The sequence below is a fragment of the Psittacula echo genome (assembly GCF_963264785.1).
Source record: "Psittacula echo genome assembly, chromosome: 4".
In the NCBI taxonomy this organism is placed as follows: Eukaryota; Metazoa; Chordata; class Aves; order Psittaciformes; family Psittacidae; genus Psittacula; species Psittacula echo.
Window position 1 is genome coordinate 6,667,993 of NC_137738.1, and position 15,729 is coordinate 6,683,721.

The 15,729-nt window shown below is 48.7% G+C and overlaps 1 protein-coding gene across 1 annotated transcript; it reads right to left on the reverse strand.

The window, feature by feature from the left end:
- Positions 1–41: 41 nt before the first annotated feature.
- On the reverse strand, positions 42–15,262 carry SLC22A7 (solute carrier family 22 member 7; the record flags this gene model as incomplete). The annotated part of the gene is made up of 11 exons (XM_080615001.1): positions 42–312; positions 1,599–1,652; positions 1,809–2,015; positions 2,496–2,604; positions 3,095–3,309; positions 3,397–3,506; positions 5,880–5,997; positions 7,048–7,216; positions 8,602–8,756; positions 12,918–13,021; positions 14,885–15,262. The coding sequence occupies 11 exons, from the start codon at positions 15,260–15,262 to the stop codon at positions 42–44; spliced, it is 1,890 nt and encodes a 629-aa protein (XP_080471127.1).
- Between the last annotated feature and the right edge of the window lie 467 nt (positions 15,263–15,729).

The following is a 15,729-nucleotide window of genomic DNA, read 5'->3' on the forward strand; positions in this document are numbered from 1 at the left end:
CGGGGGGGTGACCCGGAAGTGGAGCGGAACGCCCCCTGACGTTACCGGGCACCGCCCGTCTGCGGGCCGCGGCACCCTGGTGTGCACGGGGACTGGTACCCGGCAGCGCTGCTGCCCGTCGGTGTCGGGCCCCGGGCGGGGAGATCACCCCCGGCCCTGCCGGCAGCCAGGCTCTGGTGCAGCGCGCACCACCCGTGTTGCTGTGGTACCGCTGCGGGCTGCGCTGGCGGCACGGGCACCGGCCGTGTCCCGCGCTGCGTCACCGGCAGCGTGAGCAGGGCTCCCGATAAGGGACAGGACAAGGGGGAATGGCTTTAACCTGACAGAGGGGAGACTGAGATGAGGCATTAGGAAGAAATTCTTCCCTGTGAGGGTGCTGAGGCCCTGGCACAGGGTGCCCAGAGAAGCTGTGGCTGCCCCACCCCTGGCAGTGTTCAAGGCCAGGTTGAACGGGGCTTGGAGCAACCTGGTCTAGTGAAAGGTGTCCCTGCCTGTGGCAGGGGTTGGAACCGGATGAGCTTTAAGGTCCCTTCCAACCCAAACCAGTCTGGGATTCTATTAAAGCAAGAAGGTGATGTATGCCATTTTGTCAGGCAGCTTGTCTGTACTAGGAGGTGCTGCTTGACCTGGGATGGGTCTTCATCCACTTCCAGATGCATCCTCAGTTTATATTACCCCCATAACACTGTGCTTTAAACCCCTCACAGCCCAGGGAATCACAGTGGCCCTGGGACTCAAATGCTGAGGCCATTCCCTCTTCCCAATTTGGGAAAAGTGCTGTTTGTCAGGCTTCCAAATTTGTAGATAACTTCATGGCTCATGTCATTGTTTGGAGAAGGAAGGGCAAAATGCAAAGGCATTGCATACATTTAAGATCAATGTTTAGACCAGTAAGCAGAGTGAAGTTCAATAATGGATTACTAAATATGCCATGCAAAGGTTCTTTTAGCCATGTGGTACGTTTTGTTTTGTTGGGTTTGGGTTTTTTTAGCTTAAAAGGGTGCTTACACACACTACATTTAAGTAATCTGCAAAATCTTGTTTTCGTCTTTGTGTATTTGGGACAAATACTTGAAGTTTTCCCATTCTCAGATTCCTGCATGTGTTTTTTGCTGCTGTTGAGCCTCAAGAGTGAGAAACGCCCAGACAGTTTCCAAACTCAAGAGATATTTGTCTCTACAGGTGATGGTTTATCCACCACCCAGTCAGATGTACAGGGGATGACTTGGGTTTGTACAATTCCCACTATTGTTTCTTGCTGCACTGTGTTCCTTGTGGTGTGTAAAGCAGTGGATGGTAGTTTCTGGAAGGCTGTGCAGTGATCTGAAAGGTGCTGCTAGTCCAACAAGGGCAAAGACTGGAAGAGCTTAGCACTTTATTTCCACATTGTTTTAGACCTCTGCATTCTTGCTCCTGGTCACGCTACAGGGTGCGTTAGCTCCCTCCAGCTGCTTTCATGATCCACCTCCTTCCTCCAGTGTTCTCAGCCCCTTTTCCCTGCAGGGAGAGACTAGGTGCACAGTAAAGGTTCTTTCATTGACAGGTCAGAGCACAGCTTGGTTTTGCAGTTCTACACAGTGGCTGTCGCATGGGGTCACTTCAGCAGAGGCGGCATGCTCTCGGGTGCACTGATCTGGCGTGGCCCTTTCACTCTGGAAGAACAGAAAAGGCAGGTTTGGGCAGATGGACGGACGAACAGGAAGGCTGACAGCCCCATCCCCACTGTGCTGCCACCTGCAGATGGGGAGTTACAGGTGGCAGAGAGGGACTCCCCTGCCTGTCTCAGCAGGCTCTGTGTGCAGACTCACTGTGACTTCTCTACGTCCTCGATGCCCTCAGGCAGGCACACGTTGAGGGTCTCCGGGAGCAGGAAGGCCACCGAGCCGCAGCACACCGCTACACCGCAGTAGGTCACCTCGGGCAGAGACCTCCACACCTCATCCAGCAGAAAAACAAGTGAGGCCAAAGCCCCACCGAGGCGTGCCACGAAGGAGTTGTACCCCATCCCGTTCTGCCTGGAAAGGGAGGGCACCGAGGAGGTGCAGAACACCACAAGGAACAGATGGTGACTTCTTTCATATCAGGACTCAGGAGAAAGTGCAGACCCCCTGCTCCTGCCCCATATTTTTCTATAAGTTCTGAGGCTTCTCCCCCTTCCCTGGTTTTCCCTCTGCCAGCTTTTTCCTGGGTTATTTTGTTGTTTTGTTTTCTATATTTGTATCTTCATACAATGATGATTGCCCCCACAACTGAGGGATGTGGAGCTGTTGGAGTGAGTCCAGAGGATGCCACTGGGTTGGAACTGGATCCAACCGAAGCCATTCTATGATTCTTCTCCTGGGATGAGTATGTGTAATCCCTAGAACCTGCTACTTCTAGAGGCAAGGCATCAGACTTGCATTTTTGCCAACAGCACATCCTGGTGCTGATGGCGAAGATCTGAAGGTGACACCCCATCTTTGTGGTTGTGCACTCAGGCAAGTAGCATCTCTTACCTCAGTATGGTGGGGTAGAGCTCAGAGGTGTACAAGAAGACGGTAGTGAATGCCGATTCGGAGAAACCTTTGCCCATAATGGCTACTACAGAGCGCAAGGAGGTGAAGGCTGGAAGGAAAGAGAAGACATTTAAGACAATGGTGCAAGAACAGCCTCTAGGAAGAAGTTTCGTTTGGCCTCGGATACAAGAAGGAAGAAGGTTCAACGCTCCTACAGAAAAAACAGGGAGCTTCATAAGTCTGGAGCTGCTGTCTCCGAAGTCTGGATCAGTAAGTTTGGTAACTATTAGCCCAAGTGAGAGCTTGAACTGATGAAAAGATAAGCTCTGACATTTCCCATTGGACAATGTCTGTAATAAAGACAGGCACTTAACCTTGCCGTCACTGTGCCCTTTACTAGCCCCTTCACAGTGACTCGAGACCATCTTGCCATTAGATGTTAGGGTTAGCCCACAGTAGCAACCTTGTCCCACAGGTGGCCTTGAGGTGGAGGACATGTCTATACAGAGTTGCCTGTGAACAAGTTCTAGGGTTCTCCTTCTCTAGGGATTCACAGAATGGACCCCTCCCCTTTAGCAAGAACTGGATGGAGGTCTCACGCTTGGGAATGATGATGTTGGCTCCTATGCACAGTCCAGTCAGGATGAGTGACCACGCCTGACTCTGCCGACGTCCGATTCGATTCACCAGCACATACATGATTATCTTGGCTGGAATCTCGATGGCGCCAAAGACAAACTGGGAGAGATACATGTTGAGCCCAAAGCCTGTAAGGTTCATGCTCATGCCATAATAAGAGAAGGCAACACCAAACCTGTAAGGAGCGTGTGGAGATGGGGGTTAGGGAAATCCAGCTGGAGAACTGCAGAACCTCCCCCCCATATGAAGTGACTCTGCTTACCACACAGCACCTGAACACAGAGAGATCTTCCGCAGGACTGGTGTCCTGAACAAGCTGATGTAGGAGTAACTCCCTCCTGGCTTCTTGTCTGTCACCATCTTTCTGAGGGCCTGGAGGAGGTGGAAAGAAGGAGATAGCTCAGCTGCTGTACTTTTAGGAAACCCTACACAGGCTGGGGCCTTTGCCTTTCCCACCTCCACCTTGGATTTCCCATAGGTTTCCACTGCAGAAGAATTCTCTGGGTATACATTGTCCTGCGTGGATTGTTAGCCAGATTTCTTGACATGTGGAAGGACAACTGAGAGAACCAGAACAGTGAGAACCACAAGAAACTTAAAATGCACATAATTCAGTGGTGGCTGAGGAGGGAGAAGGGTGAGGGAATCTGCAGGCCTGGAGCATCATCTACAGTTAAGATGATGCTGAACAGGTCCAGGGCTGGAGACTTGTGGAAATATCTAATAAAGGAGAAATTGCAGCCCAAAGAGCTCTCTGGTTAAAAGAATTGTGCCAAATGAAAGCAAGTGTTAGGAAGAGGATAGCTGTAAGTCACAGCCTGTTTCTCTAGGGAAGAGCTAAGATTTTATTTCTAATTGCATACTATTCTTTGCAGTTCCTGGAAGAGTGATAAAGCTTTTCCTATGGAAAAAAACATCACACTGGGAAATTCCTTAATCAGTTCTATAAGACAACGCCATTAAACCTAAGAGTATGTCAGTAATGTGCTGTGCAACTACCCTGAGATCATACATCTTTCACAATCAAAGTCTTCTGAACTAAGGAGAATCAGTTATTCCCTCTATAAGTCATCAAAACACGCTGGTGCCTGGTCAAATCAATATAGCAAACTTGAGTCAGACAAGTCATGTTTGGATATGAACGAGAAATGTTCTTATAAACCTCAGAGTGTCACAACTGCAAGCCTTTCCTGATCGTGGTCCAGTGGCCACACTATGGTGGGGAAGTCCCAGTTACATTTCCTAACCCTGAAATAGGATGAGGGTGCACCAATGCGCTCTGAAATACAGAGTCGTCAGCCAAGGCTGAATGAAAAAGGATATAACATTTTAGTTTTACATATTTAGTCAGAGCTACTGGCTTCATTAAAGGCAAGGCAGAGTCACACTCAGCTCCTGTCTGCCACAACTCATAAACTCATCATTCCTCACATGATTAAACACCAGTTTTGTGTTGTAAATCAAAAGGGCAAATTGCCTCTTCAATAGATATTAAGAAACTGCTTTTAATAAATGACATGCTGGCCAGGATAAGAAAGTGGTGTGGATGCAGGAGCAGTGAACGCAGGGATGCAGCAGGACCATGCACAGGGCTCAAATGCTGGTGCCTGGGGTCCTATCTTTGTCTTTTAGTGAGAGGAAAACCAATGGACATGAAAGAAGAGATCAATGTTTAATGAGCCACAAACTTGTGTGCCCACTGGATTTCACAGCTGAGCTTTGTTGCTCTTGGGAAGGTCAAGATAAATCATGTGGACCAAATTTTAGTCCACATGATTAGAGGTGTTGGATACACAGCCATCCAAGCCTGGCTGTGGGGGTTTGGTGTGATCCCAGGCTATGCTCTGGTGTTTCTCCAAAGGGAGAGACCAGCTTCTGCTTGGCATTTGAGTCCTGCCTAGAACTGGGACATCACATCCAACTGGAGCCAGCAGTGTCCTTAGAAAAGCACCATGGACCAAGGTGTCAGCATTTGTGAGTCTAGCTGCAAAACATACATTTTTAAGACAGAACTCAGCACAAGATGAAGATTTCCAGATCAGGCTTGTACCTTGACCCTGGTAAAAGGCATGAGGAGTTGAAGGTAGGTGGCCAGTTTTTAGGGTTCTCCTTGCCCTTTATTTGTTCTGTCACCTAGCTGAGCAGCTTTGCTGCATCCTTTGCATCCCTAGGGCACTATGGCTGACAGGTTCACATGTACACTGAAGGCAGCCTAAGGTGGACCAGCTTTTGCATTTTTGGATAAGACTACATGCATCTCAAGTGCAATATGAGAGAAACTATGCCAACTACATGCCATTAATGCGTGTTTGCTTTCTGCTAGCACTGTACTTGGCTAACACTAAAGCAACCAAGAAGGCAAACACCGAGCTGCACAAATTGCTCATGCATCTGCATACTCTTCTCTCTCTTACGGGAGAGATGCCTCTGCCTTATATTTCAGACTGTGCTCCTCTCTTGCTGTGTATTTAGTCCATCATCCAGTGCATTGAGGCTTCTTATCGTGGCAATAATGAATGAAAAGACACCCCACTGAAGGAGGGGGATTGCTGGTGTTATGGGAGCTGAGCTGCTGCTTTATTTTAGGGGTGAATGTAGCTGCTTTCTGGAGTGAAACGGCACACTGGGGACCACAGTGCCCACAGATCACACCGCAGGCTGAGCATTGCTTCAGGTATCAAATGGATGTAAAACAGAGAGAAGATGGGGGAGGAAGAACATGTGCCTGGATCTCCAGTTTCTCACCTCTGGTGAGACAGTGAAGTCCTTCCTCCCGTTCATTCTTGCACATCTGAGCAGATTCCTGTGAGCTTGTTTCACTTGGCCGTTGGCTATGAGCCACCGGGCAGACTCCGGGACCCACCTGGTGCGAGAGGACAGGGCTCCTGTTGGTGCTCCGTGTTTCCCACCCCTGGCCAAAGACAGGGGTTCTTCTCTATGAGCCTTCAACCTCAGCTACAAATAGCAACTGTGGTGCAATAATGGGACACCCCTGTCATACGTGCATGCTGTTCTACCCTTAAACGAGTACAGTCTGCTGTAAATGCTGAAACTGTAGGATATAAAAATACTACTCTGTAGAAAGGATTTAGTGAGCTCTACATTCACTTTGTTCATTGCTAAAATGATTTGGTTTTCACCATTATCGAAGCCTTCTGCACAAGGCAGTCAGCTGGGGTCGAAATCCTTGAGGCTGCGGCCCCCAGTGAAGCATCCATGTTCATCACTGAGCGACAGGGGATGCTCTTCTGCTGCAGAGCTGTTCTTGTGGGAATATCTGCTTATTATTTTGACATGGGACTTTTGTCCAGCCAGGAAATGGAACTGCTTTGGATCATTGAATAAAGTGATCCAATAAACTTTATGTTAGTCACGGTGTCAGTGGATTGACCCTCTATTCTATCTGTATTACTACATGAAGAAAAAAAGAGGAGGAAAGTCAGTTTCTTTGATTAAATGAACCGTGTCCCATTTTAAGGCTTAAGAGATGTAAGGTATTGCTTAAATAATGCTACAAGAGGGAAATAACCCACAGAAAGCAGATGTATTATTTGACCCATCAGGATGGTTACACAGCTGAGAAAAGCCATGGGAAATGCATGTGACCTAGCCTGCAGATGTCATAGGCTCATATGGAAGAACTGGTACCAAAGGTATCCTCCCAAATGAGATGGGGGCAGAGAGTGGATAAATGATCTATCTTGAGTCTACCAGGGATTAAACCCAGGGATCTGACCTGGTCCTGACTGCATTTATTGGGCTCTCTTTTCTTGCTCTAAGCCATGACTGACAGTGCTTACAGCACCAAATCCTGCTCCTTTGCGCTGCAGCTTGTCCCCAAATGCCTCAGTGCTGTCTCCTCCTTGTCCCCAAAGCCCGCTCCCATCCCCACCAACCATCTGGCTGCACTCACCACAGGCAGACAATGCTCAGAAGACAAGGTCCTGTGACAGCTACTAGTAGCCAGTGCCATTCCCGCACCAAGTACGCTACCATGGCCAGCAGCATGTTCCCAATGCTCCAGAAGATGCTAGTCAGGATCCCGGAGAAAGTGCGGTGCTGAATGTCCACCCACTCCATCCCTGCAAGAGGGAGGCAGCGTTCAGCTGGGACACACAGGGCTCCTCCAGGAAGGGGTCTGCAGGGCTTTAAACAAGGGCAAAGCGAGGTGACATCCCTGGTGTTCTCCTCCAGGAAAGCTCCACTGTTTGGCTGATATTTGGCACATTAAAAACATTCATCCACAATGCTTAACCTCTGGCAAAGCTGTAAGCAGCTGAAAGAAAGCCTTAGAAGAAGGAATACTGGACACACAGTAAGAAACAGTGTGAAAAACACATTAGGTGATTTTAAATCCCATTCAATAGCATTTAAACGGTTGTCTTTATCAAATACCCTTTTCCCCTATCCACAGTGCACAGTTTCCCATTTCTCTGCACACTCATGAATCCAGATTAAAAAAATGCATGAAGATGAATTGTCATTCATGTGGAATCCAGCCAGAGTAGATACCAATGCACATGTGAAGCCAGAACAGACAGTAGTCTTCTTGTTGTGTGTGTGTGTGAAATAAAAGCCACTTTCCCCCCAAAGATCTTGACATCTTGCTGCAACCTCTACCGATCAGAAGTGTCCCTCCCAAGCTCCACTTTGTCTTGCAGGCATCAACCTTTATAACAATAATAACCATAGCAACCTTCGGGATTTGTCAGGTCGCCTGTGGGCTTGTCCAGTAACATCATTTTTGGCTATAGCTGCAAAAAGGCTGGATATTTTTTTGCTGTACCTGTAACTTGCTCTTGGGTACAATGAGTCTTGTCTAGGACATCCCAACTCTATCTACAGAATCGCCCAGTGCTCTGTTGGGTACCCTGGAGTTTGGAACTTGGTGTTATGGCATAGATACCTCAATTCCTTAGCCTCAGGTTTGCCGAGCTCTGCATGAGTTTGTTTTTTTGGGTGGTTCTTTCCCCACATTCTTTCTAAAAATACAGATTGGGAACTCGGGAAAACTGCAAGCAAACTCAAGACTGGGGTGGTGGGAATACCGTGCAGATGACACACCATCCTCCTCCTGCTGCGGAGTGCTGATGGATTATCTTAACAACGTGTTTGAGGGGTGAGAACTCGGTGTCAGAAGAAAGGAGGAAAGTGTAAACTTTGGTTTATGTTTGTTATTGTGCTACTAATGATCCTGAACAGGAATGATGCAGCATGGATTGCAAGTGCTAACATTACAACAGAAGTACTTATAAGTGGGTGTTATATTTAGAGAAGACTGGTCAACCATTAATTAGACGACCAGGGCATTGTAATTCTTGGATCCTCCCAGGAGGGATGTTCTTTTGGCTGTCTGTAGTGCTATTGCATACACATAATGATTTTCAAGCTCCTGTACTAGCTCTACCCTGTCTGTTAGACAAGTCCCCCTGTGCAACTGGGCATCCCCAGACCCCAATGTACTTACCCAGAGGCAACACAATAAGGGAGACGCCACTCAGAGCCACGCCGGTGAGGGTCCGTGTGATGGCCAGCATGCTGTAGGACACGGAGGCCGCGCTCAGCATCCCAAACACGACTGAGCACACGAGTGACAGCTGGAGCATGGCTTTCCGGCCGAACCTGCCACGAGCACAGGCTGGGTTACAGCAGTGAAAACCTGCCCCAGGAGCAGGGTTTGACGTGGGGCAAGCAGGGACTTGGGAAGGGAAAGGAAAACATTGCGTGCGCTGCAAAGGGGCTCTGGATATAGACAGTGCCACTGCGGTGTGACACCATTCAGAAGGCCAGCCTGCCCCCAGAGCTCTCCTATGGGAAGAGCAGCACTGATCAAAACAACATATCACCCTCCTCTGTTCAACACCATCATCAAAACCAGGGATGTCAGCTGGAAACCTCATAGAACCATCAACTGGGTTGGAAAAGACCTTCAAGCTCACCCAGTCCAGCCGTTCCCCAGCACTGCCAAGGCCACCACTAACCCATGGCACTGAGGGCCTCCTCTACACGGTTTGTGAACACTTCCAGGGGCGGTGATTCCAGCACTGCCCTGGGCAGCCTGTTCCAATGCCTGACTGCCCTTTGGGGAAGGAATTGTTCCCAATATCCAGTCTAAACCTCCCCTGGTGCAGCTTGAGGCAGTTTCCTCTTGTCCCATCCCTTGTTCCTTGGGAGCAGAGCCCAGCCCTCTCCTGGCTCCATCCTCCTGTCAGTTGTAGGGAGTGATAAGGACCACCCTGAGCCTTCTCTTCTCCAGACCAAACACCTCCAGGTCCCTCAGCCGTTCCTCATCAAATCTACTGAGGGTGCACTCGATCTTGGTCATCAATGAAGGTATTCAACATGTCTGGCCATCGTGCTGGTGACACACTCTGATATCTCCAATGGCTATCTCTGTGCCTGGCTCAGCAATTCCATCTCCTGTGGCTCACTCAGGACCAGCCACTGCCACTGCTCTCAAGGAGGAGAGAGAACCATGACACTTCCACCCCATCTTTGGAAGGGAAAACAAAGATCCCAAAGGAAAATAAAAGGAATCCAGATGTCAGCCCACATGTGCAAATAGCCCTGATGTCCTAAGGAGTCTGTGAGGAAGTCATTCCCCAAGGGGTTTGGAAGCTGTAACACCTCTTACTCCTGGTGCAAAGCCTTGTGTGGAGAGAGTGGAGGAACACAGAAAATCAAATACACACAGATGCACATGTGTACACACACAGAGAGGAATGCGTGTGTATGTAATGGAGCACCAGGCATCAACCTTCTGATGAGCATCAGCCCTGCATGTGAACAAAGCTTGGGTTCGAACTGGAGTAGCACATTAACCCTGTCAGCAGGTAATGTTCAGTCTATAGGGTCTGAAATCCTAGTCCAGTTCTGGCATTAGGGCTCTCTCAGTGGCCACCTGAGAAAGATGGTGGCAAGAACAGTTGCTCCAGGGGAAGAGGTGATGTGCTGGGATATAATGCCATTGTTACATTCCTAAAGGTGATCATAAATGACTCCCTGCAGCAGGCAGCTAATGAATCTACCCAGATACACCCCAGAGCTGGCTCCAGTTTCCAGCAGGGAACTGCCTAAGGAAGAAGATGCTTTTATTAAGTGAAGACTTTTCTGGACAATACAGTAAGAAGGATATAAACCCATGAGGTTCCCTGCAGGGTGCTATTTATGGACCCATTACTGGGCTCCCTCAGCTAAAGCACACCACCAGCTGGGGAGAGCAGAGGCAAGATTGAACCGCAGGCTCCCTGTTGCGCTAGGAATAATGCTGTTAAAATTGTCTTCAAAGGGAGAGGTGGGAAAGCACAACCTCTGAAAGATTAAATGCAGAAAATACAACAGAAGGAGCAAACTGCACAAGCAGAAAATGAATGAAAAAGCTGTTTTCATTAATATCCCAGTCTGGAAGGCGGCCAAAGCATCATACAGCCGCTTCTGTGCAAGGACAAGGTACAAACAAGAGTGTTTGGAAAAGAGCAGGCAATAACAGAAACAACATATATATATATATATATTTGCATATATATGTTCACAGTGTAGGTTGTTGGAGGATTTAGCAGGGTGAAATTTGCCAAGAGACGTTCTTATATCCAAACGTCTGTGTTGGCTTAGAATGAACCAAACCTGAACTGGAATGAAATTCCAGGAGCAGATGGTTTTCACTGTGGGGCACTGGAGATGACATCCCTGCATTACTGGCTGAACAGATAAGTGGGACCTCATCTCTATTAGAGAAAAGGGAGGTTGCTAAGGGAGGGTCACCTTATAAGAGGCCTTAGGGGAGCTGTGTGCCTGGTGCCGGGGAGCTCGGGTGGGCAGGGCAGTCAGCTCTGCTCCAGGCTGATGCCTGTCCAACCCTTGTTATAGGCCATGTGAGCAGACCAAAGGGCCCTTTTAGGGTCCTGCTCAAGCCATAACTTGGTCTTTGTTAGTTTCTCCAAGCTTTCTCTATTTGCAACTGGATGATCATAAGGTCCTTTCCAACCCTGACCGTTCTATGATTTCTTTTGTATCTTTTTTGAGGTGGGGAAGGAGAGTGAAGGCATCTGCACGCAGTATTCAAGATGGGTCACCATGCGTTTACATGTTACTGCATAGTGATATTCTCTTTCATTTTATATTCCTTTCCTAATAATTCTTACTTTTCCATTTACTTCCCCAGCAGCTACTCATTGCTGGGTAACGGGTTCAAACTTAAACAGGGGAAGTTTAGATTGGATATAAGGAAGAAATTCTTTACTGTAAGGGTGTTGAGGCACTGGAATGGGTTGCCCAAGGAAATTGTGAATGCTCCATCCCTGGCGGTGTTCAGGGCCAGGTTGGATGAGGCCTTGGGTGGCATGGTTTAGTGTGAGGTGTCCCTGCCCATGGCAGGGGGGTTGGAACTGGATGATCTTAAGGTCCTTTCCAACCCTAACTGTTCTATGATTCTATGTTTGCCTCAAGCTGTCTGTCGTAACCCGAAGTCTTGCTCCTGAGCAGCCATTGTCAGCTCAGACGCCTCCAATTTAAGTGAGAAGTTAGAATTGTTTCTCTGTTTTAGATTAATCTAGGTGAAACTTTCTCTTCTGCTGCTCCCGCCCAGTCACAGCGCTCTTTGAGCTCCTCCTGCAGGTCTCTCAACAGACTCAGATCTCATCTCTGCCGAGCTGGTCACTCAGCATCACCTCCTCACTCACTTGCTCCTTTTCCAGGTAATGAGGCCCTTAGGGACATGGGTTAGTGATGGACTTGGCAGCCCTGGGGTAAAGGTTGGATCTTAAAGGTCTTTTCCAACCTATGATTCTATGATAATTTATAAATGAGAGCACACAAACCCGAGCACAGGTCTCCCTCCATTGTCACACGTGAACACTTACATCTCCTCTCTCCTTCCTGGCTTTTAATCACTTATTTAATCACACAGAGACCTTTGTTCTTACCCTAGAACAGCTCAGCTTCTTTAGGAGCCTTTGGGAAGGAAACTTCCTGCAGCTCATGTAGATGGTATCTTCTTTGTTCACATGCCTGGCAGCACATTCAGATCAGTCCAGTTTGTTTGTAAGGCTTTGTCTTTCGCAAACCCCCTACTGATTCCTCTCTTCTGCTTTATTTTGTCCTGCTCCTTTTCCTGATCTTGAATTAATTTCCCCCCCACTGTGCTATAAAACTGCTGTAGATACAAAGCCAGGACGCGCAGTCTGAAGATCAGCCAGGTCCTTGTAAAAGTCTATCAGTGTACCCACATGCAAAGATACGGATGTAAACCCCCCATGTTTAACACTGAGTCTCCAGGTGCTTCATACTGCGGAGCTGGTTCCCCTTTGCTATGCAGGGATTCTGTAGCCTGATACACACTAACGCTTGTTTGCTCCCAGAGGAAGGAAATCGGGAAGCAGTTTCCTGCAGAGGAAACTCAGTCATTGAATAATGAATAGCCTACAGGACAGAGCACATCCTGACTGTGTGCCTGCACTACACACTCTCCGGTAGGTTTTCTGCTCCTGCTGTTTGCAAAAGTATTTGATTTCTTAATTGATGCCCTTCCTAGGTTCTTGGTTTTAAGGTTTATATTATCACATCCTGACATTTAGCCAGAGAGAGCAGGTATGTTCTGGTTTTCCTCATTGCCTCCATTGGGGAATGCCTCCCTGCTTACCAGAGCCTCGTTCACCCTACTTTTCTAGTTCCAACCCCCTGCCACGGGCAGGGACACCTTCCACCAGACCAGGTTGCTCTAAGCCCCATCCAACCTGGCCTTTGTGAAACTGAAGCTCTGGAGGAACAGCCTGGAAGGGGTCAAACCTGTCTGAAAGGTATCCGAATATCACGGCTCCTATCGTCACGCCAATGAAGAAGAAGGTTGCGGTCGCCTGGTTCAGTCCACGCTGCTCACACACGAGGTCCCACTGAAACACAAGGCCAGAGTGACACTTAGTTCAGCCTCTGTTGCCTGTTCACATCCCTTCCCTCTGCTGATCAGCCATTGTGCCTTGCGATTTATGTCACCGAAATCTGATTGAGGGGTAGAGCCCTGCACTAAACTGCACAAAGGACAGTGCCAGAGTCCTGATACACATAAAGCTGCATCTTACAGAACTCAGACACTGTGTCAGCCTCTCCATCAACACTTGTGGGGCATCAGGAAGCTCTCCTGGGTACCGCTCATCATGGAGCTCCTGCAATAGCTGCTCTCCTCCTCCCCTGGTGCCTGTCTCGCTCAGCTCCCTCTGTCATGCTTTGGGGGCTGCCCTGGTGAGATGGGTGTTTGTGGTGAGCTGCAAGATAAGCTTCAACCTGCGGTTAATGTTGCGTTGATACCCAGTTACTGCTGCCCTGACCGGTTTCATTTGCAGTTGTCCATGCAGGGAGGAGGGTGGGCAGAGAGGGACTCAGACCAAATACTTGCTCTTGATGCCAACCTACTGATTTCTTCCTAAGAAGTTGCTCTACACGTTCTTCCTCATTAAGTTAATGAGCATCACTCTGCTTTCTTGGGGGTGTGAATGTTGCTAATCATTACTGAATGCAGTGGCCAAGCTGCAGAGTGAGACTTCTCTATGTGCAGACTTGGCAAAACTGGATTTAATCATCAATCCGGCCCCAGGCCTCTCTGCCGAGGCCAGACCTTGAGCAACCTTTCCTGCTGCGAGAGCAGAGGACCTCAGAGAAAGCCCTGTCCCCTTGCTGGTGCACCGTGGGCGCAGCATCACGAGGCTCCATGCTCAGGATCTGTGTTGCAGAAAACCTCCTCTTCCTTTCCCACCAAGGGTGCTCTGCACCTTTCTCCCTGAAGCAGTGCAGAAGTGAGGTACGGACCTGGTGCACCCTCACCTCTGCACTGCCAAAAGCAGGGGTAGTGGTGGTGGGGAGGTTAAGACTTGGCCCTGCTCTCACTGGAACAGCCAGCACTGCCATTTCTAACCCAAGCATGCCCCTTCTGTCTGACCAATTCATCCCCTTCCCTAAGGCCTCCTGTGCTTTGGGCCACTTCTCAAGGAAGGTAAAGCATTAACACCCAGAGGTATCACTGTTAGCCCTAGCACAGGGTTTCAGAAGGGGGGTGGTTAATGTTTGATGGGCAGGGACCTTGGGCAGGCTCAAGGTTATGGCCAGTCGGCATAGAATCATGGAATCATATAGGTTGGAAAAGACCTTTAAGATCGTTGAATCCAATCGTATTTATGTAGCTATGTGACATTTAACTCCATATGCTCCATCTCAGTGGGAGGCCCTTGGGGAGCACGCCTGGCTTGACAGCAAGAGGCACTGGTGATAGGAGGGAAGCAGCACTGATTCGGGGAGAAGAGGAGGAAGATGGACATCAGTGAGGAGTGGTGGCCAAGGGAATAGAAGTTACAAAGTGGAAAATCCAGAAAGCAAGTCATGGGCTCATGAAATCCTGACAGGGTGCAATCCTGTGTGAATGCCACGTGGCCCAGAGAACATCCTCTATGTTTTTCCTTCCTTCCCCACCCATCTCTCCATCACCCGGAGAAATTAAGATGCTTATAATGAGAAATGTTGGCTACTAACTATTAATCTAAGCAAGATTATAATAACAATGATAATAATGATAATAATGATATTGGATTCTAACTAAGAGCTTCAGAGCTTCCCCGTCCCAGGAAATCTTTCCTAACAAGTAATTTCCACAGGTTAAAATGCAAAGCTTCCCCTTTGATTCTGTGTACCCAGTGAACACCTCTCCATCTGCTCCTCCAAGCACTGAGCTAACATCATTATCAGCTAGATCCCAGGCCTGGCGTTACCTGTGTGGCGATGGTAGAGGTGAACTGCGAGTGGTCATAGACCCATCCGTGCTGGCAGTGCTGGATGATGGAGCTGTTCTCTGGCTGCAGAGAGGAGTTGAGCAGCAGCTGAAACTGGGGCTGCGAGAACATCTCGCAGGACCTGAAGGTGCCGTCGGGATCCCGGGGGATGCTGATGAGCAGAACTTCCTCTGTGGTGAGGTTCTCAAATGCCTCTTGAGGTGGAATTGCACAGTGGTGAGGAGGGGTGGCAGCGAGAAAGTTGTGCAGCAGAAAGTGCATGGGAAGGTTAATTCTTGGGAGGCAGAGGATAAGCAGAACCAAAATCTGGAATCTGCCAAAGCCGCCGATTTCCAGGAAGAGATCCTCAAATTTCATCTCTTCCATGGAGGTTTCTCATTCAGCTACGTACCAAGGAGCGGCAACATGAGCTTGGAAAGCGGTCTCTGTCCTTGGAGCTCAACTTCCCATGGTTTTCATACAGCCTCCTCACTGGACTTTGAGACCTTGCTGAAAGGTTGGCAAAAGTCACAGTGAAACTCTCCATTTGGGGTAGAGCCAAAGAAATACTCCTGTGTGCACACAACATCCACTTCAAGTGTACCCAGCACCAAGTGCCTACTCTTTATAGAGTCCTTTCCTTCTGTTGGGGTTTTTGAGAGTGAGATCCACGATAGGAAAGGAAGAGCGCTGTGAAAGCAGAGAGGATGCATCTGAGAGGCTGAAAGAGAGGTCATCAATGGTGTGTAACACACAGCAGTACATCACACAGCTGTACATCACTGCTGTACATCTCACTGCTGTACATCACACAGCTGTACATCACACTGCTGTACATCACTGCT